At 37.2% G+C, this 27631-nt stretch overlaps 1 protein-coding gene across 2 annotated transcripts in view; it reads left to right on the top strand.

Annotated features, from left to right (window-relative positions):
* Positions 1-27631, top strand: part of RAPGEF5 (Rap guanine nucleotide exchange factor 5) — a 114437-nt gene that overhangs the window by 25324 nt on the left and 61482 nt on the right. For both annotated transcript variants that reach the window (XM_087916496.1, XM_026706384.2), the window contains exons 4-8: positions 1312-1433; positions 3277-3445; positions 5332-5398; positions 15936-15984; positions 23624-23700. In XM_087916496.1, coding sequence (XP_087772622.1) covers positions 1312-1433; positions 3277-3445; positions 5332-5398; positions 15936-15984; positions 23624-23700 — 484 coding nt within the window. The remainder of the gene's footprint in view (positions 1-1311; positions 1434-3276; positions 3446-5331; positions 5399-15935; positions 15985-23623; positions 23701-27631) is intronic.

Raw genomic sequence — 27631 nt, 5'->3', positions numbered from 1 at the left:
CGCGAGTTTACAAACCCTTTCTGAGTTTTGGTCTAAAACTGTTTTTTTGGTGAAGTTTAATTCTGTCCTTGGTGATGCTTAATCCTGTGTTTATTGATGGGATAACTTTCCCTATTCAGCTTTGTTTGGAAGGAAAAAGGTTAATCTCTGTTCCTGAAAATAAACTGGGTTGAGAAATCTGGCTAGTTCCTGTGTCTATTTGTTCTGGTAATTGGTTTAACAAGCAACAGCTATTGTTGTGATTTAATTATTTGTATTGTGTTTAATTTTTTCCAGACTCATGGTTTCTTTTTCTATCTGGGGGAGGGGGTCTTCCTTCACTGCTTTAGTGGTATCTGGCACTGTCCTTTTGGGGTGTATCTCCAAGAGGCAGAATGTAAGTTTGGCACTGATTTTTTTTTACTGCCTTTCTGAGGGGCATGTGACCTTTCCTTAAATCTGGATGATTTCCTTAGGATATCTTGTGAGGTGAGTGAGACCAGCTGATATCTTTAAGTGGTGCAAATGGTTCTAAGGATTGCTTTTCCTGGGTGTGCTCTTTCTGGAGAGCTTAAATGACCTCTGGGTTTCACTTTATGTGTAAGTGTTGGCTGCTGAAAGTTATCATTGCATTTTAACTTATTTTAATTCCTCAAGGTGCTCTAGCAACCTGCCTGATTTGTAACTCTGGCTTGCAGGTATTTTTAATCTAATGATTGGTATTTAGGGAAGCTTTTTGCAAGCAAAGAAGCTTTTCATATTTTTGTACAGGTAATCTTTGACTTACAACAGTTCATTTAGTGACCATTCAAAGTTAAAATGGCACTGAAAAAAGTGACTTATGACAGTTTTTCACACTTACGACTGTTGTAGCGTCCTCACAGTCACGAGAAGCCAGGCGAGGAGAAGCACCCCTCAATGTGAGTGACATTGAGTAGGCCATGCCCACCCAGTCACATGACCACGAAGCCACAACCACCAACTAAGCCAAGCCCACAGAACTAGTTGTTAAAAAATTTGAATCCCACACCCGAACACAACCCTGATGTGGCCCTCAAATAAATTGAGTTTGACACCCCTGTTGTAATGTAACCAATCTTTAGAGTGAACACAATTACACTAAACTGCAATCTTAGATATAAAAGCGTGTTCGTCATTTGTGTCACCTGGATTCATTAAATATATGCTACATTTCTATTTAGGTAAGTGTATTTCAGTGTGATATAAATCAAAGTGCAATATATTTTTATTCAAATATAAGCCTGAAATGAACACTGAACATATTTTCTTGTAAATGCTTTAGGATTACAACTTTGGTCTTTGTTTTGTTAGGCAAAGTTGCATTGGATCTGAACTGGTAGATTGGCTTTTGAGGTGCTGTACTTTCATTAACAGCAGATCTACAGCAGCTGGTATCTGGCAGCTACTACTGAATATGGGAATTGTGTTTTCAGGTCAGTTTTACAGTAGAAAGTCCAAACTGTTGTGCAAAGCATTCAATTTGTCTTGTTTTACTTTTTATTGGAACATTAGTTTTACAATATATGCAAAAGAAATTAGAAAAAAAAAGAGGGGGTATTATTTTGAAAATAGTTTCCTTTTAATCAACTTGTAACTTTCACATTCTAGATAATTGCAAAGGTATATTTGCTAGATATTTATACATGCCAGTATATGCCAGTTTTCATAATATACCTATATATCATCCTGGCTATTTTTATCATCTTTTTATGGACACTGCTTCTATTAAATTTCTAAAATCTGGATAATAGTTTCACTGTATGCTTATGGTATTTGAAAATATTTTTTTTGACTGAATATACATTCCTTATTTATCTCTTCCTCCTCTTCAATCATTTTTAATGATATTTTTTTATAATAAGGCCCTTTGGGGAAGGCAGTTTCTTGTATTCAAAGGTGCCATGCACATCCATACACATTAATAGATATATTGCTTTGATATATACAGTGTATCTGTGTTTACATGTTACCACATTTATTATCCCACACTTTTTTCACATGTTACCACATTTATCATGGACCCATCCACATCAAAGCCATTGCTAAGTCTGGTCTCTCCACCTACCTTTATTTATATGAGAGATGAAGAGGTTCACCTTGTTCATCTCTCATATAAATAAAGGTAGGTGGACCTCTTGTTCATCTCACCTCTATATCTTTTTACATTGTTTACCTGTTTTCTTCAGGTAGCTCAGTATGAATTGTTTAATATAATGTTTCATTACTTTTTATGGAATATTGTGCTTACTGTACTCTGCAAGCCTTTGAATTATTATTGAATGAGTTCAGCATGACTCTTGAAAAACACTTAAGATATATTTTTCTTCTCTAACGTGGGAGATTTTTTTTTACAACATAGGGCTTGTATAATTAATGCAGGTTCATCCATCGGCATATTTGTTGCATGAATTTTTGTTTTGTTTTGTTCAAGCCAGTCTAAAATAGAGCCATTTTTCAGTAATAGCTTGTTACAATCATATTTCCCCCCAGCCGTATGCTCAAAATATGTATGCAGTTTATTTTTTCCTTTCAGTGAAGAAGTTCTACACTGCAAAATGGAACCATTTCATTTGCGTGTAGGCTGTGAGAATAGTTTCCTAGTTAACATGGCTTTGTTTGCTGAACAGAGTGCTTTTTAATAATGTTACTCCTAATTAGCATCATGTAATGAATAGACAAGGTAGTTCATAGCTAGTTTATCATGAAAGAGTTTTTCAGAAAACGAAATGTTTTTTTAAGGAGGCACAACTCATTGATAGTGTGATAAGTAGTCAAATGCTATTCAGGGAAAGCTGCACTGGCTTCTACCTACACAAAAGCTTGTGAAGAAATAATTGGTTGGCATTTGTGTCTTTGCCGTCTTCTTCTTGACAACATACAATAGTGTTTCTGAGCTTTAATACATGTGAACTCCAACAGCAAGAATTCTCCAACCAGCATGCTGGAGGTTGCTGTGGTTGAGAAAAAATGATGTAAACAAACTCATGTTATTTATGTCTTGAAGTGGTTTGGAAGTGTTGTTTCCCTTTGTTTTATGCCATTCTCAGAATATTTGCTTTTTACCTTTCTATCTAGTCTACAGCACTGGAATTTTTGGGGAAGATGTTCTGCTAATACAAATATTCCCCTAACTCTGTACAGTTTTTAAGTTTATACACAGACTGCCAGGTCTTTCCACTTGATGAATTGTAACTAAAGTTGCATATATGTATTTGACTTCTGATAACCATTTCTTTAAATATATATATAATCATTTTTTCTTTTTTTTTTAAACAGTGGATAAGCAGATATATTTTCTAGACAGATATGTTTTCTACCAGTTCTCATCTGATGAATGCACATACTTATTCTGTGAATATGAAGGAGAAAAAGGATGGATAAATGGTGTGAAATTTCTGTTGAAGATGGTGCCTGTTACTTCTCCAAGGATTAATATGTGTAACCTGTAAGTATATTTCTATTAGTTACTGGCTGGCTTGCTTCACATTTACATTATATGTTTTGAATTTTGCAGCATGTTATGAGTCCATTTCTTATGATTTACCTTTTCAAACATTTTAAATAAGATTTAAAAATATTGCAATTTTTTTTTTGAAAAAACCTAAATCATTACTGTGAACTATTATATATAAATACCAATATAATTACCATTATAAAAATGACTATATACTATACTTAGGCTTATAAAAATAAATCTGAAGCATTATGTTAAGAGTATTTTTTTCTTATTTTTTTCTTTTATACAGGAAAGTATAAACTTAATATTATATATGAACAGGATATTTGCTTGTGAATAAAAATAAACCCTATCATTTTACTTTCTGCTTTCTACATTTTATAAAGCCCAGTACTACTTATGTAGCTTCATAATCAAGTATATCACAGAATCTAACAAGCATGCATATTTTATTTTCCTCATTTTTAAAGCAATTTTAGTTAAACTAAAAGCTTACTATCTTGGTTTTAATTAGGAGTTAGATTTGCATTAAGCAATGGGCAAAAAACATCAAACCCAATGTATGTTATGTATACAGATAGCACTAATGTCATAATCGAGGCTGTTTAGTTTTGGCTTAATTTGACCTGTGATCTCAATAATCTCCACCATAATATAAATCTGTATTGTGATTATTTAACAATCTTGATTAAAGAATCTATGAGTTAGGACAACATATGAACTTCATCACATCATGCTACTTTAAAATAATGATAAATTAAAAAGCAGGACTGTTAAACTAATCAGTGGGTAATGACAAATAGGACAGCAGAACATGAGATTTAAAAGAAATCTTATATTGCAAGAAACTTACTGATGGGAGAAACTGAGATTAAAACATCAGATACAGTGATCTGGTGGGTTCCTTGTATTTTATGTCATGTACCCACCCATTGGAGGCAAAGTCAGTGGCTTTCTTGATTCCATCTGTTGATCACAAGAAGCTAATAACTGAGGTTCATAACTTTAATTCTTTTTCCTTTACATTAAACTAAAGAGTTTATTTCCTGAGGGTGCCATTCTTAAATTGAAGTTGCTGTTCAGTATGTCATTCCAGGAAACTTAATAACAAATCTATAACATTATATTTTCTTAGTATAAACATATTTGGTAAAAATAAAGGCATTTAGTTCTACTAGTGTTAGGAACATTTTAATCATTTATATTATTTAGTTAAAAAAGTTTTATATAACCACCCATCTTATATCGAACTCTGGGTGGTTTCCAATCAGCAATTAAAATACCAATAACAAAATAATATAATATATAAATATATTAAAACCATAAACATTAAAAAAACCTCTAGTATAAAAGTTAATTTTCAACATAGAGTTCCTCATAAAATCCTCTTATCCACCACATCTCATCCCAGCACATATGGGAGAGCCAGATCTTCAGAGGTTTTTGGAAGGCTAGGAGGGTAAAGGCCTGCCAAACCTCAAAAGGAAGGGTATCATACAGGGATACAGGGCAAGGACTGCTATGAAAAAGGCATACTTCCTCGTTCCCATAATATGGTATTCCCATAATAATATGGGAAGGGATTAGGAGCGTGCCCATCTATGTTATCTGGTAGAATGGACGTTATGTTCTTAGGAAGAAGCGTTCAAGCAGATAAACTGACCCTGTGTGGGGTTTTAAAGATGATAACCAGGACCTGGAAGGAAAGTTAGAGCCAGTGGAGTTTGCATAGCAGAGATATAACATAGGCAACCTAGGGATTATGTCTTGGTCATAACCGTCTAATTCCCTGTTTCCCTGTGCCTTCAGGGGATTCAGACCAATCTTACATCTCAGATGTACCATGAGCTTTTATTTGCTTTTTGTTTCAAAAGGGATAACAGAAGAATAGAAGAAACAACTGAAACCAATGCAGAAATTCTTGCTCGTCTCACATCAGCAGTAAGCCTTTCTTAAAGATTAATTTGTGGGATGATTTTAATTAGTTCATAAACAAAGGTTTCTTGTATTTGTATCTGGACTGTAAATCCTCCACTACTATTAGCAGTGGGAAAAGCAACAGCAATTAATATTACTTGTAGAAGAGTGCTAGTTATTAAAATCAAGAAACTCAGTTAGGATAAATGTTGCTAAAATGCAAAGCAAGAATGTTAAAAAGCATGGACAGATATATTTTGATTTGAATTTCTAATAAAATTATCAATAGCAAGCTATTAACAGGAGAAGTTCTGAAACTGTTTCAGAGATGTGTGTTTGGACAGTAAGAGATATTACTGAAGTTGGGAGATATCTTTGAATAATAGAATATAATAGAATATGAAATACTTGTTTAGAGTATTTAAGGCATTGCTGAGAGATTTCTTTCAAAGGTCCCCTGAATTCAAGCCAGTTAGAAGAACTGGGCACGTACAACTGGTCTGCCTCAGCTTGGAACATCTTCACCAATTCTGACTTTAAGATCCCAAGCTCCCAAAATATCTTCAATTGGCAGCACTCTCTCCAGAAGAGTGTGCAGGCAAATCAGACATCAAACTATTAATTCAGATTCCTATCCACATGAAGATAGATATTTAATACCAAGAATTAGACCAAGACAATTTGAAAATGATCCCTACAGGCCATTATTTCTGCTGTAATGTTCATTTAATTTCAACTGAAATAAAGGTTAATAATTCAGCACTTGTTCCATGCAAACCCATTTAACAACAGAGAGCATATATAAGTAAAACCCCAAGAGAAAGAGTAAAGAATATCCTAAGCTTGTAAAAATGATACACTTAAAAAAATTGTTTAAAACAGGTACAATTTTTTTCTGTTCATTAATTGGCAGCATTAGAAGCCATGTGCCCAGGAGAATGTGTTTAACTTTCATAAATAGCTTTTACCCTCATATCTTCCAGCTTTTTGGGATTATAGGGCCCTTCATCCCTGATAGTTGATCAGTCATGCTGGTGCTGATGGAAATTGTAGTATTTATTTTTAAACATGCTTATAACAATTTCTTTGATTTTAGATAGCTTTCAAACACATTGTTTTTTGCTTAGCATGTAGAGTGAATTGTTTATTTTTATTGCTAGATCTGTCTGTTAACAGAATGAAGTATTGCAGATGTTTCTCCTTAATGCATCAGATAACACTTTATTTTGTAATTTTAATTAAAGAGATAGTCCTGCCAATTTTGCCCATTAATGCTTATCTTGCCACCCTTTCATTTTTAAAAAACTAAAACTTGAGTGCTGTCTTTGTTAAATGTATATTTTAATCCTAATATGAAAGAAAAAGCTAGATATAAATATTTTAAAATAAAATTGAACCAATTGAGAATGAAATTTTCTTCATAAAAGGTAAGGGAATAAACTGTAATCGCATTATTAAACTAAAAATAAATTATTCAGTAATTATGCAGAAGAAACCTTTATGTTTGGAATAGATAGCAGCAAAACAGACAGTATAATGAGCACTTATCAGAGATCTGGAGGCGTCTAGACTTAAAGATCTGGAGAATAGCTCATTTCTTATTCCTGTCATGGATATTTATGCCAGAATTAGGCAGAAAAATTAAATACTGAAAAACTGATCATGCAGTTTTCGTCCAAAATGGATCAGAAATTGCTCAATAGAACAGTGTTTTATAAACTTGGCAACTTTAAGATATGTGGATTCAGGTTCCAAAATTTTTCAGTCAGAATCCTGGTTTTGGAATTCTGGGAACTGAAGTCTATACATTGTAAAATTGCTGAATCTGAAAAAAATGCATTACACTACATTACAAAAACATTGCATTATGCTAATCAGTACATTGAATACAATTAGGGAACTGCTTTCATATCAGCCTGAGAAGGAATCTTAGGGAAGAGGAGGTGACACTGCCCTGGCACTTATATTTCTTAATAGAATACTATTTTATAAATCAGAAACTGGTAAAGTGGTTCATCGGGTATTGTTGGATTTCAAGTTCGACAATTCCTCACATTTTGCTATAATTAAGAACTATGGTGGCACAGTGCTTAGAATGCAATACTGCAGGCAATTTCTGTTGACTGCTGGCTGCCTGCAATTTGGCAGTTCGAATCTTAACAGGCTCATGGTGGATTCAGCCTTCCATCCTTCCAAGGTGGGTGTTATGTCCTTGGGGCTGACACCAGTTCCCCATCAGGTCCGCAATTCCTGCGGGGGCGTTCTTAGTCCCCATTGGCTGGCTCCCTTCGACAGTCGGCTATAAAAGCCGGCTGCTAGGTTGAGCCAGCTGCTGTTCGCTGGTAGGTCTGCTGTTAGCTGCAGACGCGACAGCCCCCTTTATTCCCACGAATAAAGTGTGTTATGACTGAAGCTCTGGTGTGGCCTCCCTCCTTTCCGAACTTAACATTGGCGACGAGGATGGGATGTGGCCAACCAGCAGCTATACAAGAGCTGAATATCATAAATCTGAAGTGCTGAACCGTAGCCGCGACGGTGAGAGCTCGGTCAGCCATTTGAGAAGGAATCAAAGCGGAGCGTGTAGCCGCTCAAGAACACAAACTAGCTACAAGAGAGTGGGCGCTGAGAGCCTCAGCCGCCCAAAAGCAAACTTGCCAGAATTGCGTGTAGCGAAGCTCCAGCGCGACGCTCACGACCGCTAAATCTAGGCGCAAAATTCAAATCGCTGTCAGCGCGCAGCTGCAGCATCGCCCCCTCGCTCTTGTAAGGGCGTGAATTTCAAACAGACGTCAGTTATAGCGTCTGTTCCCAGCCGCCAAGGGCTGCAGAGAGCGAGAAAACCCAGAGAGATTCCACGAGCTGAATCACCAGACCGAAATTGCACTGCGAGCGCAGCTGCTATCTGTACAACCCAGAGAGAACTCAGAAGCTGAACACTTGTTTAACAGCACTACAAACTGTAGCTGCTACCCTTTCCAGGGCCTGTATTCCCAGTGAGACTTGTTTTACCTGCCACAAGCTGAACCAGTCATGAATGCGAATCCGGCGTTCCAGCCATTTAAACCAGACGAAGATAAATGGGACTCTTATAAAAACCGGTTTAACCATTATATTGATGCTGTGGGTCTGGCTGACGCTACAGACAACAAAAAGAAGTCCTTCTTCCTGAGCTACTGTGGGGCCACCGTATTTGACACGGCAACAGCACTGTTCACCCCAAGAGAACTCAAGAATGTCCCATGGTCTGAGCTACTGGAGACCCTCTCCAATCATTATTCGCCGAAACCGTCACAGATTGCGAGACGCTTCGCCTTTCGCATGAGGAAGCAAGCGGAGGGAGAAACCATAAACCAATATATGGGAGCCCTCAGAACCGCAGCCCTGCACTGTGAATTTAAAGGCTACCTTGATGACATGCTCCTGGACCAACTTGTCTACGGAGTCAAGGATACAAGACTACAGAGGCGGTTGTTGGCAAGGAAGGACCTCAACCTCGCACAAGCCATCGAGGAAGCCCTGGCTGCAGAATTGGCAATATAGTCAGCGGCTGAAATACAGGGAAGCACCCCCAAAGGTAATCCAGTCACTGTACATTCTGAGGAGGCAGTGAACGAAGAAGAGCCCATCGAGCAATCTGAGGTACACCGTCTCAAACCATTCAAGCAGCCACAGGTAGGAACTAGACCAAGAGAAGGCAACGTACCTAGGCACACCCCGCTGTGCCTCTCCTGTGGGGGTCCCCATACCAGAGCAACGTGCATGTTCAAAAGTGCCACCTGCAACAACTGCAGCAGAAGAGGACACATCGCTAGGGTGTGCCAGGCAGCGCACGTGGCTCCACAAAAGCCACCATCTTACGCCCCCTCGGGGCCATCCAGGCAAGTAGAAAATTGTTTTACATGCTATCAAGCTAACCATACCTTCTTAACACCCAATATAATTAAACTCTCCATTCATTTAGAAGGTAGACCCTGCCTAATGGAGGTCGATACCGGGTCAGCGCTCTCGATCATTTCATGGAGCACGCTCAAGAAAATACATCCCAGCCTGTCCAGGAAACAGCTGCAGAAGAGTCGCTTATCCTTACAAGACTACCAAGGGAAGAACATTCCAGTAATCGGAACAGGCAAGTTCCTAGTCAAATTCAGAACCTTTAAAGGCCACCTGCCATTAGTGGTAGTTGATGGTGCCCTTCCTAGTCTTTTGGGGTTGGATTGGTTCCCCTCTCTCGGCCTTAACTTAACGGGGGTTCATGCTGTCTCATCCTCTGACACCGACTCACTGTTCTCTGATTACGCTAACGTTTTCAGCGATGAATTAGGGTGCTACAAGGGCACACCTATTTCATTCTCAGTGGACCCCCAGGCAGTTCCCATCCGCTTGAAACCGCGGAGAGTGCCATTCGCTCTCGCGTTCTAAGCTGGATGCGAACTAGACAAATTGTTAAAACAAGGGTAATCGAACCCACGGATTTTGCTAAGTGGGAGACACCTATTGTCACACCCTCAAAAAAAGATGGTAGTATAAGGATGTGTTCAGACTACAAGACCACAATAAATCGCTATTTACAGACTAGCGCATACCCAGTGCCAGTAATCCAGCATTTACTGCACACATTCGAACCCGAACGATATTCGCCAAATTGGATATGTCACAGGCTTACCAACAGTTTCCTGTGGACAACCAAGCGGCCGAATTGCAAACCATTGTTACCCACAGAGGGGCCTTCCGATGCAAGCGCCTCCAATTTGGTGTGAGTGTCGCCTGGGCATATTCCAGTCGTTAATGGAACGGATCCTACAGGGCCTCCCTGGCGTGGTTCCGTGCTTTGATGACATCTTGGTTTCCTCCCGGGACAGAACACAGCTTTTCCTCAGAGTTAGAGGGTGTTGGACAGATTCAGACAGCATGGCCTCAAACTAAAAAAGAAAAATGCACCATAGCCACTAAGCAGGTGGACTTTCTCGGTACCGAATAGACGCCTCTGGCATCCACCCGGTAGAATCAAAGGTTAAAGCCATTCACGAGGCACCCACGCCGTGCGTCCAAACCAGAACTACAAGCCTTCCTAGGCCTGCTGAATTTCTATGCATCATTTCTGTCGCACAAGGCATCAGTGGCAGAACCACTGCATAGACTCTTAGATAAAAATGTTCCATGGCACTGGGGACCCAAAGAGGAATACGCCTTCAGGGCAGTCAAGTCACTCCTCACTTCAGACGCTGTACTGATCCAATTCAACCAGAACCTACCACTAGTTTTGGCAGCAGATGCCTCACCTTCGGGATTGGGGCCGTATTAAGTCATAGACTGCCCAACGGGTCCGAAGCCCCATTGCGTTTCTTCTCTAGAACATTTTCAACGACAGAACGCAACTATAGCCAAATCGACAAAGAGGCCCTAGCTGCCGTAGCTGCTGTTAAAAAATTTCATGAATTTCTGTTTGGCCACAACTTCGAACTGGTTACAGATCACAAACCGTTGTTGGGACTTCTCTCCGGAGAGAAGCAAACACCACAAGTCTTGTCTCCCCGAATGACAAGATGGACCTTATTCCTGGCAGCATATTCATACAAATTAGTTCACCGTCCAGGAAAGAATCTCAGCCATGCAGACGCCCTCAGCCGGTGCCCGCTACCAACACCCGTGGAGGATCCGGCCCCAGTCCACACCATCTTTGACACCAGTGAGTTCAGAATTCCAGTCACTGCGAGAGACATTGCCTTCCAATCCAGGAAGGACAGACTGATCGCCCAGGTCCTGGACTGGAGTACGGAGGGGGTGGCGGGTAGTAACCCTTCTAACGAATTTTCACCCTTTAAAGTCCGCCAACAGGAACTTTCCAGTTTACAGGGTTGTCTGCTATGGGGGACCAGAGTTGTCATTCCGGAATCACTACGCAGACCCGTCCTGAAGGCATTACACGAGGGGCACCCGGCATTGTACGAATGAAGGCGTTGGCACGGAGCTATGTATGGTGGCCGGGCATGGACGACGAAATTGCGAAATGGGTAAGCTCCTGCCGTCCCTGTCAAGAATCCCGCCAGCACCCCCAGTAACCCCTCCCACCAAATGGGAAAGCGCCAACGCACCATGGTCTCGTCTACATGTTGACCTGGCCGCCCATTCCATGGCAAGACATTCCTAATAGTAGTAGACTCATTTTCTAAATGGATCGATGTGGCACTCCTACTCTCAACCACCACACGAGCAATCGCCCAAGCACTGACTCGTTTGTTCGTCACACACGGTCTCCCGGACACTATTGTGTCGGATAACGGTCCTCAATTTACGTCCACAGACTTCAGCCGGTATGTCGCCAACCTAGGCTCCCTTTCACCCCTCGAGCAATGGGTTGGCTGAAAGAGCAGTCAGAACAACCAAAGAGGCCCTCGCCAGGTTCACCCAAGATGACTGGCATTCCAGACTCTCTAGATTCCTTATAAGCCAACACTCGACCCCGTGCACGGTCACAAACAAGTCGCCGGCAGAGCTACTGATGGGCAGACGCTTAAGGACAATACTAGACAGGCTGCACCCTCACTATTGCCCAGACACACCCATTGGGTCTAACAGTAGGGTCAGGAGTTTTGTCTTACAGGATCAAGTCTTCACCAGAAATTACGCGGGAGACCCGTTGTGGGTACCTGGCAGGATCGTGGCCATCACGGGGCCCAGATCGTACCACGTCCAGTTAGAAGACGGGCGCATTTGGCGGAGACGCCTGGATCAGTTGAGGAGCCGGCAGAACGAGCACGCCACCACCGACCCAGAGACCACAGCAACATTCCAGGCACCGCATCTGGCACCTAGCTGGGACACTCAGAGTAACCTGCCTCCACCAACCGAACCGAGGGAGCAGACGACTGACCATCCTACAGAACCAGCAACCATCCCCAGCAGTTCCTCTACCACACCGGGAGACCGAAGCGACTCGACAACCCGGCCGGCGACCGGCGAGCAAGGTCGGGTGGCTGGACAGCTACCAAGGGACCAAATCCCCGCTGTCCCGAACTCTGTGCCACCCGCTCCTACACCCGAACTAAGACGATCAGAGCGGCAACACAAACCGCCTTCATATCTTAAAGACTACTCATGTTCGTATCTGGGGGGAAGGGGTGTTATGTCCTTGGGGCTGACACCAGTTCCCCATCAGGTCCGCAATTCCTGCGGGGGCGTTCTTAGTCCCCATTGGCTGGCTCCCTTCGACAGTCGGCTATAAAAGCCGGCTGCTAGGTTGAGCCAGCTGCTGTTCGCTGGTAGGTCTGCTGTTAGCTGCAGACGCGACAGCCCCCTTTATTCCCACGAATAAAGTGTGTTATGACTGAAGCTCTGGTGTGGCCTCCCTCCTTTCCGAACTTAACAGTGGGTAAAATGAGGACCCAGATTGTTGGAGGCAATATGTTGACTCTATGCAACCACTTAGAGAGGGCTGTAAAAGCACTGTGAAGTGGAATATAAGTGTAAGTGCTATTGCTATTGCAAGAACAGATTTAAATTGAAGCTCAACAAAATCTGAAGAACCATGTAGTGGTCTTTCATGGCATGTTTGGCATAGCAGTCTCCTGTTGATCTTTATAATCAGTAAAGCAATGCCACTGCATAATAAAATCTAAATGTTTAGAAGATGATTAAATAGTAAATTTATTAATAATAAAATGGCAACCATGATGGACTGCTCCTTGATACTTCTCAGGCTGATTTTACTAACCTATTACACATCCAAGACATCAGGCACATAGAAACAGAAGGAAAAAGCTAAATCATTAAGGCACGTTGTAAGATAACAATTTTGCCAGCTGCAAGCTATTAGAAATAAATTGTGAGATGGAAAGAGGGAAACAGATCAGCAGAAGCCATTAATGATGTCTGGAGAACTGTGCAGTGCTATGGCCCAGATTTAGAGCACCACTTGGCTATGAATGTTTCCTGAGGTTAATGGCTTTGGACTGGTGGCTGCCATTTTATCTCTCTCTTTTTTTTTATCTATAGATGGTCAACAGATGGTACTCCTAAGAAGGCTTTGTCTTGATTATAGAAAGACTGAGATACTGGTTGCTTTCTTCAGTTGGTCTCTACTCTAGGAAAACACTGTGACATTCAGGTTGCTCTGAAAATTGTTTCAGAACAGTTGTATGCTGAGTGAGTCTTATAAACACTGACAGGATTAATAAGAGTGCAGGTATTTGACAGCAAAGACTTGGATTTCTGTTGGCTTTAGTCGTTACGTCTTCTCAGTAAAAATTTCAAAAGGTCATCTTTAGGATTGGAGTTTGGTTTGGAGTCAGAGGACTGTACCTGGGTGACATTAGGATTACCACTGTCATTTGAATTTTGAATGAGAATAGCACAGGGGAATAGGTGGAAGTGGAGTTAGAAATTGGATTGAAGGGCTTCAAATTCTGGAAATATTTTGACTGATCCTGGTACTAGATGGCAGAGATTTTTGGGCTGTAGCGGGTGATGCAGTCCAGGATGGACTTTTGTGAAATGAGAAATGAGTGAAATGAGATTATAGTTGGCACTAAGAGGTAAAATGGAATACTGAGAGCAGGCTACCATTGGAGGAGAGTTTGGTAGCTCTTATTAATCCCCTCCTTCAGGTTCTTAGTCTTCTTCACAAGAACCAGGGATTCTGACTTGCCAGTTGCAAAGGATCAGAATCATTCCTTAAGTAGTGGCACAGAAAACTTATTCAAGCCTATTCACAAGTATCTGGTCAACTAAAGATCAGTGCTAAGATGGTGCCAGATAAGAGTCAACAGAATTTAGGAGTGGTTGAACTTGGACCATTTATGGAAATGTAATGACTCTTAAGCTGATGATATATTTAATTCTGCCCTCTAACTGCCTCCTTTTCTCTTACTAGGTTTGTCTGTAAAAAATCACTAGGTTTGTCTGTAAAAAAGAAAAATCCTCACCCACCATTTAATTGTGATAGGATGTGATCACTGGGTTATATTTCAAAAACCTGGAGGAGAGGTCAGTGTATAGGAACTAATGGCTGTGGAGTTTAATGTATAACTCTCTCTGCTGTGAGGAAGAATCTGTTAGATCAGTCTATCCCAGATACTTATTGGTTTTTCAGAAGGTGCTTAGAGACTTACATTCTGATGGGCAGTTTGATTGAGACCATAATCATTAGTTAAAGGGACGACTAAGGTGTTTGACCAGACTGCAGTAACTTCCTTCTCGTGGATCTTTGGTTAACTGAGAAACTCAGCAAGTTCTGGAGGGTATGGCTATCCCATACTTTCTCCTTCCCTTCTTTTAAGGTGCTCCTCTTTCAGAGTCCAGAAAAGCAATTAAGACATGATTATTCTATCCAAAGTGCATGCTGTGTTTCAACGTCTACATTGCCAGACTTGTGTTTTTGTACACCTTTCTTTTGCTGTATTTTAATACTGTATTTAGTTTGTTTTATGGGAGAGTTTTATTAATATTTTTGAGGATGGATTTTGCTTGGTGGTATTTTTGATTAAAAGCTGCCCAGAATCATCAGGGAATGGGTAATATACAAATAAACAATATATAATGTATAAATAAAGTAAAAATGCATTTATTTGTTTAGGGTTAGAGTTATATGGAATCAATAGATTGAGCTTACCAAAAGCATTTAGTAATTTTCTAAGTTAAGCCCTGTTAACCAATAATAATATTTAAATGTAAAATATTAATTGAATTATAGCTGCATAAAGTAAAATAAAGGTGTAATGTATAACTAATATATGCCTGTGTGAGTGATATGGCTCTTCAACTTAATCTTTTCACTTTCTTTCTCCAGCTCAGGGTCTACTTTTGGTTATGTACAATTTTTTCTAAGTACTTATTTCTTGATGAGTCAGACTGAAACCTGTAAATAAAGGAAATGCATGTTCTCTCCAAACAAAGGAAGGGCGAGGAACTGTTGAATGAGAACAGCTGTGTTGAATAATGCCAACTTAGTTCAAGTGCAGGAAATAACTGCAAAGGGTGCACTTTTGGTCAAAGGTAGTTTATTTCAGTTAGTTAAAATAATATGTAAAAGTTGTACATAAGGCAATGAATGATGCTAGTAGGTCAGGAAACTTCTAAAAGGGTGTGTGTGTGTGTATATACCATATATTACCCTGGCTTAATCAAGTTTGTTGATAAGTGACTTCTGGGAAGACGTTTGATGAAATGAGGGAACTCTATGTGCCAAATGTAATGAAAATTATATATTTTCCCAACATCTTACCCAATTTTTTTAGACTTATAGCTTTGTTATAATCTTGCTGAAGTTAAAATACTTTTTTCATGAAGCTAATACCTATAGCATTTAATTACTGCTATAGTTCAGCCCCATTGCATTCAGCGGAGCATACATTTCAATAAATATAATTAGGCTTGAAGCTGAACTCCATGCTGGTATTAAATTTAGGATGCTGGAAAGAGAAAATTCCGTCTGTTTATATTACTGTTCCTTGTATAGGCAGTAGACAAACTGTGGGAGTTTCACTGTAAACAACATAAATAGTAAACTAAATTTATATATGTATTCCATCAGCATATTTATAACACAATTTTCTTGATGTGCTAGGTGCAGAGAGAACTGGCAGCTGTTCTTGCTGTGAAAGCAAGAAAATCAGGTGAATATACCAATTTTTTGACTAAGTACAACATTTTAAAAATATAATTAGAGAAAGAAAAACTAGAATTGATTATCTGAATTTGACAAGAAATATTGTTGATATCTGATACATATGAATTATGTCAGACATTTTTCATTTTATATTCAGCCAATTAATATTTACTTGATGTATTATAGGTAGTCCTCAGCTTACAGCTAGAACTGAGCTCAAAATTTCTGTGGCTAAGGGAGACAGTTCTTCAATGAGTTTTGCCCCATTTACAACTTTCTTGCCATAGTTAAGTGAATCACTGCAGTTGTTAAGTGAGTAAGTAAGTAAGAGGTTTATTGAATAGTCATAAGACCTTACCAGTAACATAACATAAATATATAACAAGACAAAATACAGATAAGTTAGATGTATAAAAATCCAATAATAAAAACGTGTGGAAAACCAGGGAGTCAAAAATCGGATAATAGATCACCCTTGCAGGATACACCAATTTGTTCAATATATTGGGTTCTTAGGACCGCTGCCTTGATTATAAACTTAGCAGTCCTACGGACGATGTGTACATTAGAGGCCCGGAGGAAATATCTGTGGTTTGATTCCCAATGGGCTGTTCTTTCCAGTAGAAATGATAAATATTTAAGCCTAATGGGGGCATATATTTGGCAGTTGAACAAGATGTGGGAAATATCTTCAATGGCAGATGAACCACATAAGCAGGTTCTCTCGTAGTATGGTACATGGTGAAAGCGCCCATGTCTGGACATGGAATCCAGTAACTCAAATCTAGCTCTGCTATAGGCTCTTCTCTGTAATTGTGGCATACCCATTGAAAGGTATTTTTCAGGTTGGAAGATGTTTTTATTCTTAGCCAACCATCTTATAGATCTGTTTTTTGCTAATAATTCTATGTCAGTCTGGGCACTAATATCCAAGACTCTCTGTTTAAAAATTTCCCTTGCCTGGGAAACCCTTGTCAATAAAAATTGAGTAGAAAACCCATGTCTTAAGATGGCTCTGTGGAGTATTTAGGGCAAAAATAGTTCCAATGTTGACATATGGTACAGAACTGTGGGGTTTAAATAAAGCCTCCCCACTTGAACAAACACAGACCTGCTTTTTAAGACACTTATTGGGGACTGATAAGAACACTTCTGCTTCAGCAGTCAGAGTGGAATTGGGTATCCACTCCTTACATAGCCACTTAATAATTAAAACATTTACATACTGGCTAAAGATACTATCAATGGATTCGGATAGATTTCCCAAACTAGGCCTAACTGAACAGTTAAATAAGTTCCAATTTAAGTTCTGGGCCAGTCAACTCCACAGAGCCATCTTAAGACATGGGTTTTCTACTCAATTTTTATTGACAAGGGTTTCCCAGGCAAGGGAAATTTTTAAACAGAGAGTCTTGGATATTAGTGCCCAGACTGACATAGAATTATTAGCAAAAAACAGATCTATAAGATGGTTGGCTAAGAATAAAAACATCTTCCAACCCGAAAAATACCTTTCAATGGGTATACCACAATTACAGAGAAGAGCCTATAGCAGAGCTAGATTTGAGTTACTGGATTCCATGTCCAGACATGGGCGCTTCCACCATGTGCTATACCACAAGAGAACCTGCTTATGTGGTTCATCTGCCATTGAAGATATTTCCAACATCTTGTTCAACTGCCCCCATTAGGCCTAAATATTTATCATTTCTACTGGAAAGAACAGCCCATTGGGAATCAAACCATAGATTGTTATATTTTCTCCAGGCCTCTAATGTACACATCGTCCATAGGACTGCTAAGTTTATAATCAAGGCAGTGGTCCTAAGAACCCAATATATTGAACAAATTGGTGTATCCTGCAAGGGTGATCTATTATCCGATTTTTGACTCCCTGGTTTTCCACATATGTTTTTATTATTGTATTCTTATACATCTAAGTTATCTATATTTTGTCTTGTTATATATTTATGTTATGTTATTGATAAGGTCTTATGACTATTCAATAAATCTCTTATCACTGCAGTTATTAAGTGAATAACATGGTTGTAAAGTGAATCTGGCTTTCTCATTTACTTTGTCAGAAGGTTAAAAAAAGTCACATAATCTATGAAGAACAGGATCTCTTCTAATCTCATGTAAAGTCATTGAAATAGAACCAGTTTTCAAAGGAAAAGCTATTAAAAATTTGAAATGGATACATAAAAGCAATGCTCATTTCACAATAAGGTGAAAACTAAAGAGAACAAGCAGCTTGTTCTATCCCTGTTCCCATGGGTTATTTGTATCAGTTACATTTAGAAGCAAATTTCTGTATTCCTTGAAAGAACAAAAGACAGTGCCCTCCCAGCTCCTATAACAGAGCCTTCTCAAGCTAGTGCTGTGATATATTCTCTGATGGTAATTTCTAAAATTGCTTCAGCTGTCTAGTTTGAGTTATATCCCAAGATATCTGGAAGATGACAGGATAGGGAGAGCTTCAGTAAGAATTCATTATGTTTTAAGAATTTATTTAAAAAAATTAGCTAAAAAACCTATGAGAGAACAAAGAGGTTTTTCAAATCAAGCAAATGCCATTGCAGTTGAAATCACAATTCATTAAAATATTTGTTTATAATGTATATCTATATCGATATCTATATCTATATGTAAAAGTGAAATATCATCACAAAATCTCCAGAACCGTAAAGCCTACAAACTTGAAATGTGTTCCTTTTGGCTTCTAGATGCTTGCTAACAAAGGGTTTTTCAAAATGACCATCAGAGCATTAGTATTTTGTATATTATTATTATTAACACACACTGATGCTAAGGAGTTCTACACCCCCACCCCACCTGAAAAGAATTCCAAATGCAAAACACAAGCAGAGGAGAGGAGTTTCAGTTTCAGTTTTACAGCACCAAGCAGCTTTAGTACAAAACAGTTGAGCTAAGCCATGCCCAGGCTCCTTGCTGTCTCTCCTTGCTCACACAGCAAATACTGTTTCAGTTTCCAAACAGTCACACACACTGTCAGGACGCTAGCCAGATGAATATTGATATATGCTGGTAGGCGGAGGCAGAATCACCCCCCTTATTTTCTTCCCCCAAAACTAAGCCCAACCACATAGTTTCATAGCAAAGCACAGGTATCGAGCTAGTGTAATATAATATACATTCCTGATAAAAATAAATATTAAATAATTTAAAAATATATGAAAGAAATAATGTTAGTACTATGATTGTGGTAAAAACCTCAGGCTTTTAAGTCATTTGGGGTACATATCTGAGAAACTTCCTGTGCAGGTTGTAAATCCATTTGTTCAGTGCCATCATGATTTTGAATAGTTGCTGAACTAAGGGTTGTAAATTGAGGATTTGAGGATTATCGATACTTTGGACACAATTATTAATTTTAAAAATATGAAAACTTGAGATGAAAGATGACCATTCAACTGATGAATGATGCTAATCCAGAAATCTTGTTTTCCATTTCTATTTAACCATCTTCTACTTCTCTAATTAATTGTGCACTATTTTCAAAGCAAAACCATTTTCTGTTCGGATTGTTAATGGTGTTTTGGAAGCAGTGTGATAAATACAGTTTTCCAGTTAATATTTGTTTGATGCTTTAATATTTATTTTTATTTATTTTATTTTATTTATTTGTCAATTGTTTACAAGATAATAAGTATAAGTGTATACATAGTTATGAATACATGAAATGGGTACATATAAGAAAAATAAAAGAAACAATAGGACAGGGACGGTAGGCACGTTGAGTATAATATTATAATAATATAATATTGAGTATAATGCGTAAGATAAACATTTGATATGACTGGTTGGAAATGAGATACTTTCCCATGTTTTTATTCAGGAATACATACAATTTGAGCTATAGAATACTTGGAAAGTTCAGTTTATACAACCTGGTGCTTTCTGGATAAGTTTGTCTCCATGCTAGCTGTGAAGTTTGTAATCCAACACGTTCAGAATATGCAACATTGGAAAAAGCTGTTATCTTCTTTAAAACTTTGAGTTCTTTTCCTGTTTGAGTCAGTGAAGGGAAGCTTTCTCCAATTAACGTTTCCAACAATTGATTTGTCTGTCACTTTATTATGAGCTTTACAAAGTAGTTAGCATTTATATTAAATGTTCACTCTGTAAAACTTAAAGAAAGGAAGTTGACACTTTCCTTGGTTATATTGTTCCATTCTGTTTGGTTTAAGAATATATAGGATACAAGTAATTAGTCTGTGTTTAAAAATTTATCTCTGAAGTCTATAGTAATAAATTTAAAAATTCATTTCTGTACAATATAGCAGAATTGTGTTTTCTAACCTGATATCTTCCCAATGAAGTTTGTAGGAGAACCAAATACTATGAATTAAATTTTAATACCGAGATAAATAAATACTTAGAGAAACATATTCTGTTCTTGAGTGAAAATACCCAATACACTAAAATATTCCTTTTATAATAACTGTCTCTTGTGTACCATAATATTGCACCTGAGTATACATTTTTCATGCATTCAGTTCCAAGTTACTGTTTCTGCTAAAAATTCCTCTATGCTTTCATAACTGTTAGTGGTAGCATCCATAATTTCTATTCAGAGTCTTTAATCCTAACATTTAAACAAAATCTTGAAAAGCACCTTTAGGGCTATGATCTGTACATAAACTTATCAAAGGTAGTCTTCATAATTCAAGTTTTTCCTCAAATGTACTGCAGCCAATTCTGATAATAGACAATGGCATATTTCTTCTTTAAATCCATTGTAAGCCATCTTGTGGAAGTAAATTTAATTTCAATTTTGTTTTGCATAGCTTTCAATTTGGCATAGGATTTTTTTTCTGGTAAACCAATAAAAATCTATAATGGAATTACTATGAAGTAATCTTCATTTTAACTGGAAAAAAACATATCATGCATCTTAAGTGAATCTTCCATTAAGGATAGAGAAGACTATTCTTATTGAATAAATTAAACAAACCTTGCTTAGCAAGAATAGTAATCCATTTTGTTAGTAAAGTATATCTAGACTCTTTTTCATTACTTGTTTTATGTTAAAAATCTTTAAGGAAAATGCTTCTTGCTGCCCACAAGGGAATAATGAAATAAAAACAAGGCATGGCATCCTGATCTCTTAAGTGGCTATTAAAAAAATCATCCTAAATTTCTTAGGCTTATGGGGATATGAATGCTTTTGAAATTATACTTCAGCAAACTGATGTTGCTTAACATTCTACCCATTCATGGAGCTCAGCCTTATTACACGGATAAAGCAAAAAAAAATATTATAGGTATAATAAACAAGGTGTGTCTGTAATAAAACTGACTGGATTCTTTGTTCTTTGGCATTATTGAACTGATGTATGGCTCTATATAGTTTTTGTATTCCAATTATAAAAATACCTTCTTTTGTTTTAAACAAGGGAATGAGCAGATTCTTTCAGTTGCTATAATAGTCATTTCTATTGGAAGTCTTATTACAACCCAAAGATTCTCAAGCATTGCTACAGGCAAAGTTTTCTAGAATATTCAAATTTTCAATGTTTGTGAAAATCAAGATTTTGAAACCATTTGAGGGGCATTTTATGGGCTACTGAAGAGAAGATTTCGCTGGTCAGAGGCTTCCCGTATTTATATTTACCTGTATTAATCAAACCTGGGCCAAAATTAGTCTGAAATATTATATGTGAGTCATTTGGAGTGTGGTTTAAAGATAGGAGCACATTTGCAATTTTGAAGTAAAAAAATGAAAAAGGATCAAATTGTCAAAATTCATTATTATTTTTTTTACAACTTAGGCTACAAATGAGACATGATCGGAGTACAAATAGTGCTCGCTTATTGAATGCTCATTCAGCAATCATTGCAATAATCCTGAAAAAGGATTTTTACAATGGAGAAAGATATCTATATATTCAATAATTTCCCATGAATATTTACATATATGCTCATGTCTTCTTGTATATGCAGAAAAGGAACCTGGACTTGTTTAGAATTCAAGCTGTATAACTGCTTTATTTTCCACATACAGTATATTCAGAATCTTAGAAAATAATTCTTAGACTAACTGATTTTAATAGGCTGCACTTTGTACCACTTCCCTTTTATACCCATGTGTGTGCACACATGCACACAAACACACAGAGAGGGAGGGTAGAAGAGAGGGAAGGAGGGGGGAGAGAGGGAGAGAGAGAAAGAAAGAGAGTCACGCACGCACACAGAGAAATACATGCACTCATATATTATTTAAAAAGTTAAGAAAATTTAACTAATATAGAATAAGAAAAAGAAAAGGATAAACAAAATCAACGAAGGAACTGAAAGTTTGAAAGCAAAGAAGGAAAAAAGACAAGTAGCCATTTCCGATTTTCCTTAGAGCAGTTATTACAATTATAAATTAATACTTGCTCTATGGTTGCAAAATAACTCTGTTTTCTACATTCTTTCCAATAATCAAAACTATAAATTATACATTTCTTTTTGTCTGTTTCATTCAAAAAGTCTGTAAAATGTTTCATGTCAGCAATAAACTTTCTTTTCTCTAATCAAAGTAGTCAATTTGGTTAAATTCAATTATCTTTAACAACTATTCATTGTTTTTAAGTAACTTTTTTTACATATTTTGCATTTTATAATTTATGAACATTATATAAAAGCAAAAGTCCATGAGTATTTCATCTATTTTCCCCCAAATGTCTCCAGTTTCAATTGTATATTAATTTGTAAAATTCTCTAATTGAAAGTAAAAAGAATTTGTAGTTCTGAACATTGTAAGGCTGAGTTTGAAGTAAAGCTATGTACAGATAACGAGTATGTTGTTACTAAAATATGTAAACTAATATGTGGAACAGAAAAACAAGAAGTGAAAGTGTATAATAATAAATTTGGTCAAAAAATAAAATAGAACAATGGGAAAATACAAGGTTGAAAGGACTGAATTTACTTTATTTTTTTTATTAAAATCTATCATTAGTATAGGTCATCAGAGAAATTGTCTAGAATTTAAAAAAATTATGGTGGAAGTGTGAATAAGAAGGGGCACTTTATGAATGAGTTAGAACATTACATTATACCATAATGTACTTCGTTTGATATAGAACATTGAGTGATGAAGTCATTGTAGCTTGGAAAGGATGTTTGTAGCTTAATTCAATGTGTGAACTGTATCAGTATGCTAGTATTCTGCTATTGTTAGCACTCTTTATGTATTTTAGTATGTGTCTTTATGTAGTCAGCAATCTCTTTAATGATTAGAATGTTAGAGTAGGACCCAGAAAGCTTGTCTTTTACTGTAGAAAGGGATGAAGCTGTGAAGCTCATTGGATAGTGTAGGTAGTCCTTAACTTACAGCAGTTCGCTTAATTGACTGTTCAAAGTTACACCATAACTGAAAAAAGTGACATGACCATTTTTCACATTTATGACCAATGTAACATCCTCGTGGTTATGTGGTTTACATTTGGATGCTTGGCAACTCACATTTATGATGGCTACATTGTAATAAAAATATTTCTTGAAGATTGTGAATTATATTGAATGTTGTAGTAAGAAGTTGCTTTTAAAATTGCTGGCAGGTATATAGATACAATGTTAGTTTTCATAGTTCCTGTTAGAAGCTCTTATATGTATCTTGTTTTCTTTTTCTTTAGCAATGAATCAAAGTTATGACATCTGCAGTGGAGAGGCAACAGTGCAAAAAACCCCAAAGGCTATCTGTGATGCACAGGTAGAAAATCATTACTCATGCATGATAGAGATTGGGGATCCTCTTTTTACAAATGTCATTGCTAATACTTATAACTAACTCACAATCCAGCTATACAATATATAATATGCAAAACTACATGGTTTTGTTTGGGTCTTTCTGCTATTTAAGGGTCAAACCTTCTGAAAATCAGGTGTGTGGTTACACTTCTACATTTATCCTTTTAGATCAATTTGTAGTATTGTCACATTCTATTTTCTTGGATTAAAATGAGTATGACTGAATTAAATACATTATTTTGGGGCAATATAATTTACAGGTGTTATAGGAAATGCAAAGATTAAATCTTCATTGCACCACATGTAAAAAGATAATGGTTTCTAGTCTAATTCTTGAAAAGGAATTTAACATTTGGTCCAGTCTGGAAACTTGTGCTCAAGGAACACATTTTGCTTAGTTAGTATTGAAATATAGTTTGATATTGAGTAGAAGGTGAAAAAATATGTCCCTATCAAGTGGACAGTGCTTTTCTGTTGAAAGATGGAAGTTACTTGTCCATTAATACAAAAAATTATATCACAGCTATTTTTCTGGAATTTATCCTACCCTGCTTAATAAGAACATTATTTTAAAAAATTGGGAAGAAAAAAATGAGACATTTTGTTAATTGTCAGTTTAGCCGTATTTTTAAAAATTCCTTCTTCAAATCTTATTGCATTTATTTTCTTGTAGCAGGCTGACTCTATCACTAATTAAGATGTGCTTTTGAATTAAAGGATTTGGCAACCTAGCCCTTGAGGATATGGATGATTTCCCCTGTTGACTGTTTAAAATTCAATAAAATGGAAACAAATTTACCTCCTTCGTTGTTTGATAAATGATAGCTGCCTTCTACTTGATGTTGAATTGAGATAACAGATGGGGTGGATTAGGCCACATTAACTAACTATTATGGGAGTTGGATCATGTTGTTTGAAGAAAGCTGATAGTAATTGCAGTAAAATTTTATAAGATCAAACCTGACACATAATGGACTGTGTTGACTGTTTCTGTTTTGGGCAAATACTACCTGTGAAGTTCTCACTACTGGTAGAAGGTAGCTTAACTGTTTGGTCATCATATGTAATGATGAGTATATTTTAATAAGTTTTTTAATTAGTTGGTTTAATATGTATGCACCCCAAATTGCAAGTCAACTAAGTGGCCATATAAATTGAATATATGAATAAATAAATATATCTTTCTAAATTTAATCCCTTTCTTCTGTTTGCTCCATATGGGAAAATAGATAGGATCTTTTGCAAGATCCTGTTTAGCTACCCAAATGTTACCATAATCCTTATATCTGGTGGCTTTCAATTGTGTTAGTCCAGCGCTTCCACCAATTTATCCAGAAAGGGCAAAAGTGGAATAGCTGTATTAGGAAAACTATAAATAATGGTAGCATGCTATTCATTTCAATAGATAAATGAATATGTTATATTTATAATATATTTATAATATTTACTACAGAGCAGGTAACATATTTATCATTTGGTTGCACGTCATGTCCATACCATTAGGTTGATTCTTTTTGTTGTCCGTGTTGAGTTTATTTAAATGCCATTTCAAGGCTTTGTTGTTCGAGATTTAAAAACAAAGGAATTCATTAAGCATTCATTTTCTCTAATAAGCAGCATAGTAATAAGATTATGTGAGTGAATTATAGGAAACAAAAGTATCTCAATCCAGACATTTAATTGGTTTGAAAACTACTTTGGACATTTGCAAATTTGATAACATGCAAATTAACTAATACCCCATTTTTTATTTTAAAGAAATTATTGGGTGTGTTGAACTGAAATGAAACAGATAAATCCACATAAGACCATGTATTAATTTGCATATTTGACCATTTGGTAGCACTAATGAATATATTTTTCCTGTAAACAAAATTATTATTGGACACTGCTTACAATGTATTAATTTACCAATTGTGTATATAATCGTTCTGTTCAATAAGGCAGTAGATTTTATTGGTTGCCAAGTATGAATCAGAATCCTAACAATTTTCTTGCTTCTCTAAATTTCTCATTATGTCTTGGAGTGTCTTACCTGACAGAACAATACTAACGCTAAACCATTGTAGTTAGTGGTATAGCCCAGAAGTGTCAAACTCAATTTCATTGTGTGATCTTGAGGTGCCAGGTGGGCATGACCGAATGGGTAGGCATGGCTAGTTTGATGCCACTCTCCAAACTGCTGGCATATTTCCTCTTTACATTGGATAGACCAGTCCAAAGCCAGGCTGGCCCGATCTTTCCTCTTCACATTAGGTAGACCAGGACGGCCCTGGGGGCTGGATCCAACCACATTGCAGGCTGGATCTGGCCTGTGGGCCTTGAGTTTGACACCCCCTGGTATAGCCTGATTCACCAAGCTAATCAATTCTGATTTATTTAATAAAACATAAAAAATTTGGACTAGACACTGCTTCAGCCCAATCATGTCACATGATTGTTGTTATGGGGGAAAATAGAAGGAGGAAGGAGTATTAGGTATGTTCACTGCCTTTTGTTAGTTATAAGAATAATAAAGATGAGGTAAGAAAATTGGGGGAGAGAAAAACCGGATGTCTGTGCTGTTTCAAGTGTTCTTCACAGATTGTTAGATATCCAGTTTGTTGAGTATAATTAAAGTGTACATTCATGATCATGCAATTAGGTGACTTTGGGCCAGACACTCTCCTTCAGCCACAGAATCCATTCAATTTTTATTATGATATAATTGGTGATTAAAAGCAGGATAAGTAAATCTATATATATAAAAGCAAAATGCCACTCACGCATCATTACAGAATCTCCAGAACCTACAAACTTGAAATTTGGTGCGTGTGTTCCTCTTGACTTCTAGATGCTCACTAAGAAAGGATTTCTTGAAATGACCATCAGACAATTAGTATTTCATATTATTATTATTATTATTATTATTATTATTATTATTATTATTATTATTATTATTATTATTATTATTATTATTATTATTATTCTCTGATGCTAAGGAGTTCTATTTCCCCTCCCCACCTGAAAAGAAATCTGTTCCAAATTCAAAACACAAGCAGAGGAGAGGAATTTCAGTTTCAGTTTCAGAGCACCAAGCAGCTTTAGTACAGAACATGTCCAGGCTATCTCCTTGTTCACACAGCAAATACTGTTTCAGTTTCCACACAGCCTTCAACTCTCTCAAACACTGACTGAACGCTAGCCAAATGATGATACTGGTAGACAGAGGCACATTTCCCCCCCCCTTATTTTCCTCCCCCAAAACTAATCCCGATCACAAAGTTTCATAGCGAAGCATGGGTATAGAGCTAGTAATGGATAAATGTAATTTTGTAGGAAATGAACTTGTGGAAAATCTGCTTAAAATATTCATTTTTTCACTTCATAATAAAGATATTTAAATTTTCACTTTGAACACACGGATAATCTTTACCTATCAGTGGTAATTTGGACTGGAGTTTTGTTGCTACATGATGTGGTAATAAAATACGACATGACTGGAGCTTAGAAATCACTGCACTTCTGGCTGCTGTCATTAAGTGAATCATTGCCAGTTACCAAGGTCATGTAGTCATGTACGTGTAGTTCCTGCTTGAGACCTCCTGTTGGTTTCCCCATTTACTTTGCTTGTTGGAAGTTGGCAGAAAAGGTTGCAAGTGGCAATCACATGACTCCATGATGTTGTGATGTCATAATTGCGAGCTGGGCATCAAGTTGTAATAAGCTCATTCTGCATTGTTTTGATTTCTCCCTTTGTCCTACTTAACATAAACCTGACATATTAAGATTTACTACTAGATCCATATGTGGCATTTGATTCCCAAAAAAGATGGCACACCAACTTTAGGGTACCTTTATTTTTGAGTTAGTTTTTCGGGGTCTGTAGTACTTCAAAGAGTAAACAGGATCAT

The sequence above is a fragment of the Pseudonaja textilis genome, chromosome Z (genome assembly GCF_049901715.1).
Source record: "Pseudonaja textilis isolate UNSWEBS1 chromosome Z, rPseTex1.2, whole genome shotgun sequence".
NCBI lineage: Eukaryota > Metazoa > Chordata > Lepidosauria > Squamata > Elapidae > Pseudonaja > Pseudonaja textilis.
Note: the sequence above shows the minus strand (reverse complement) of the source record. Positions and strands in the feature narration are given on the sequence as shown.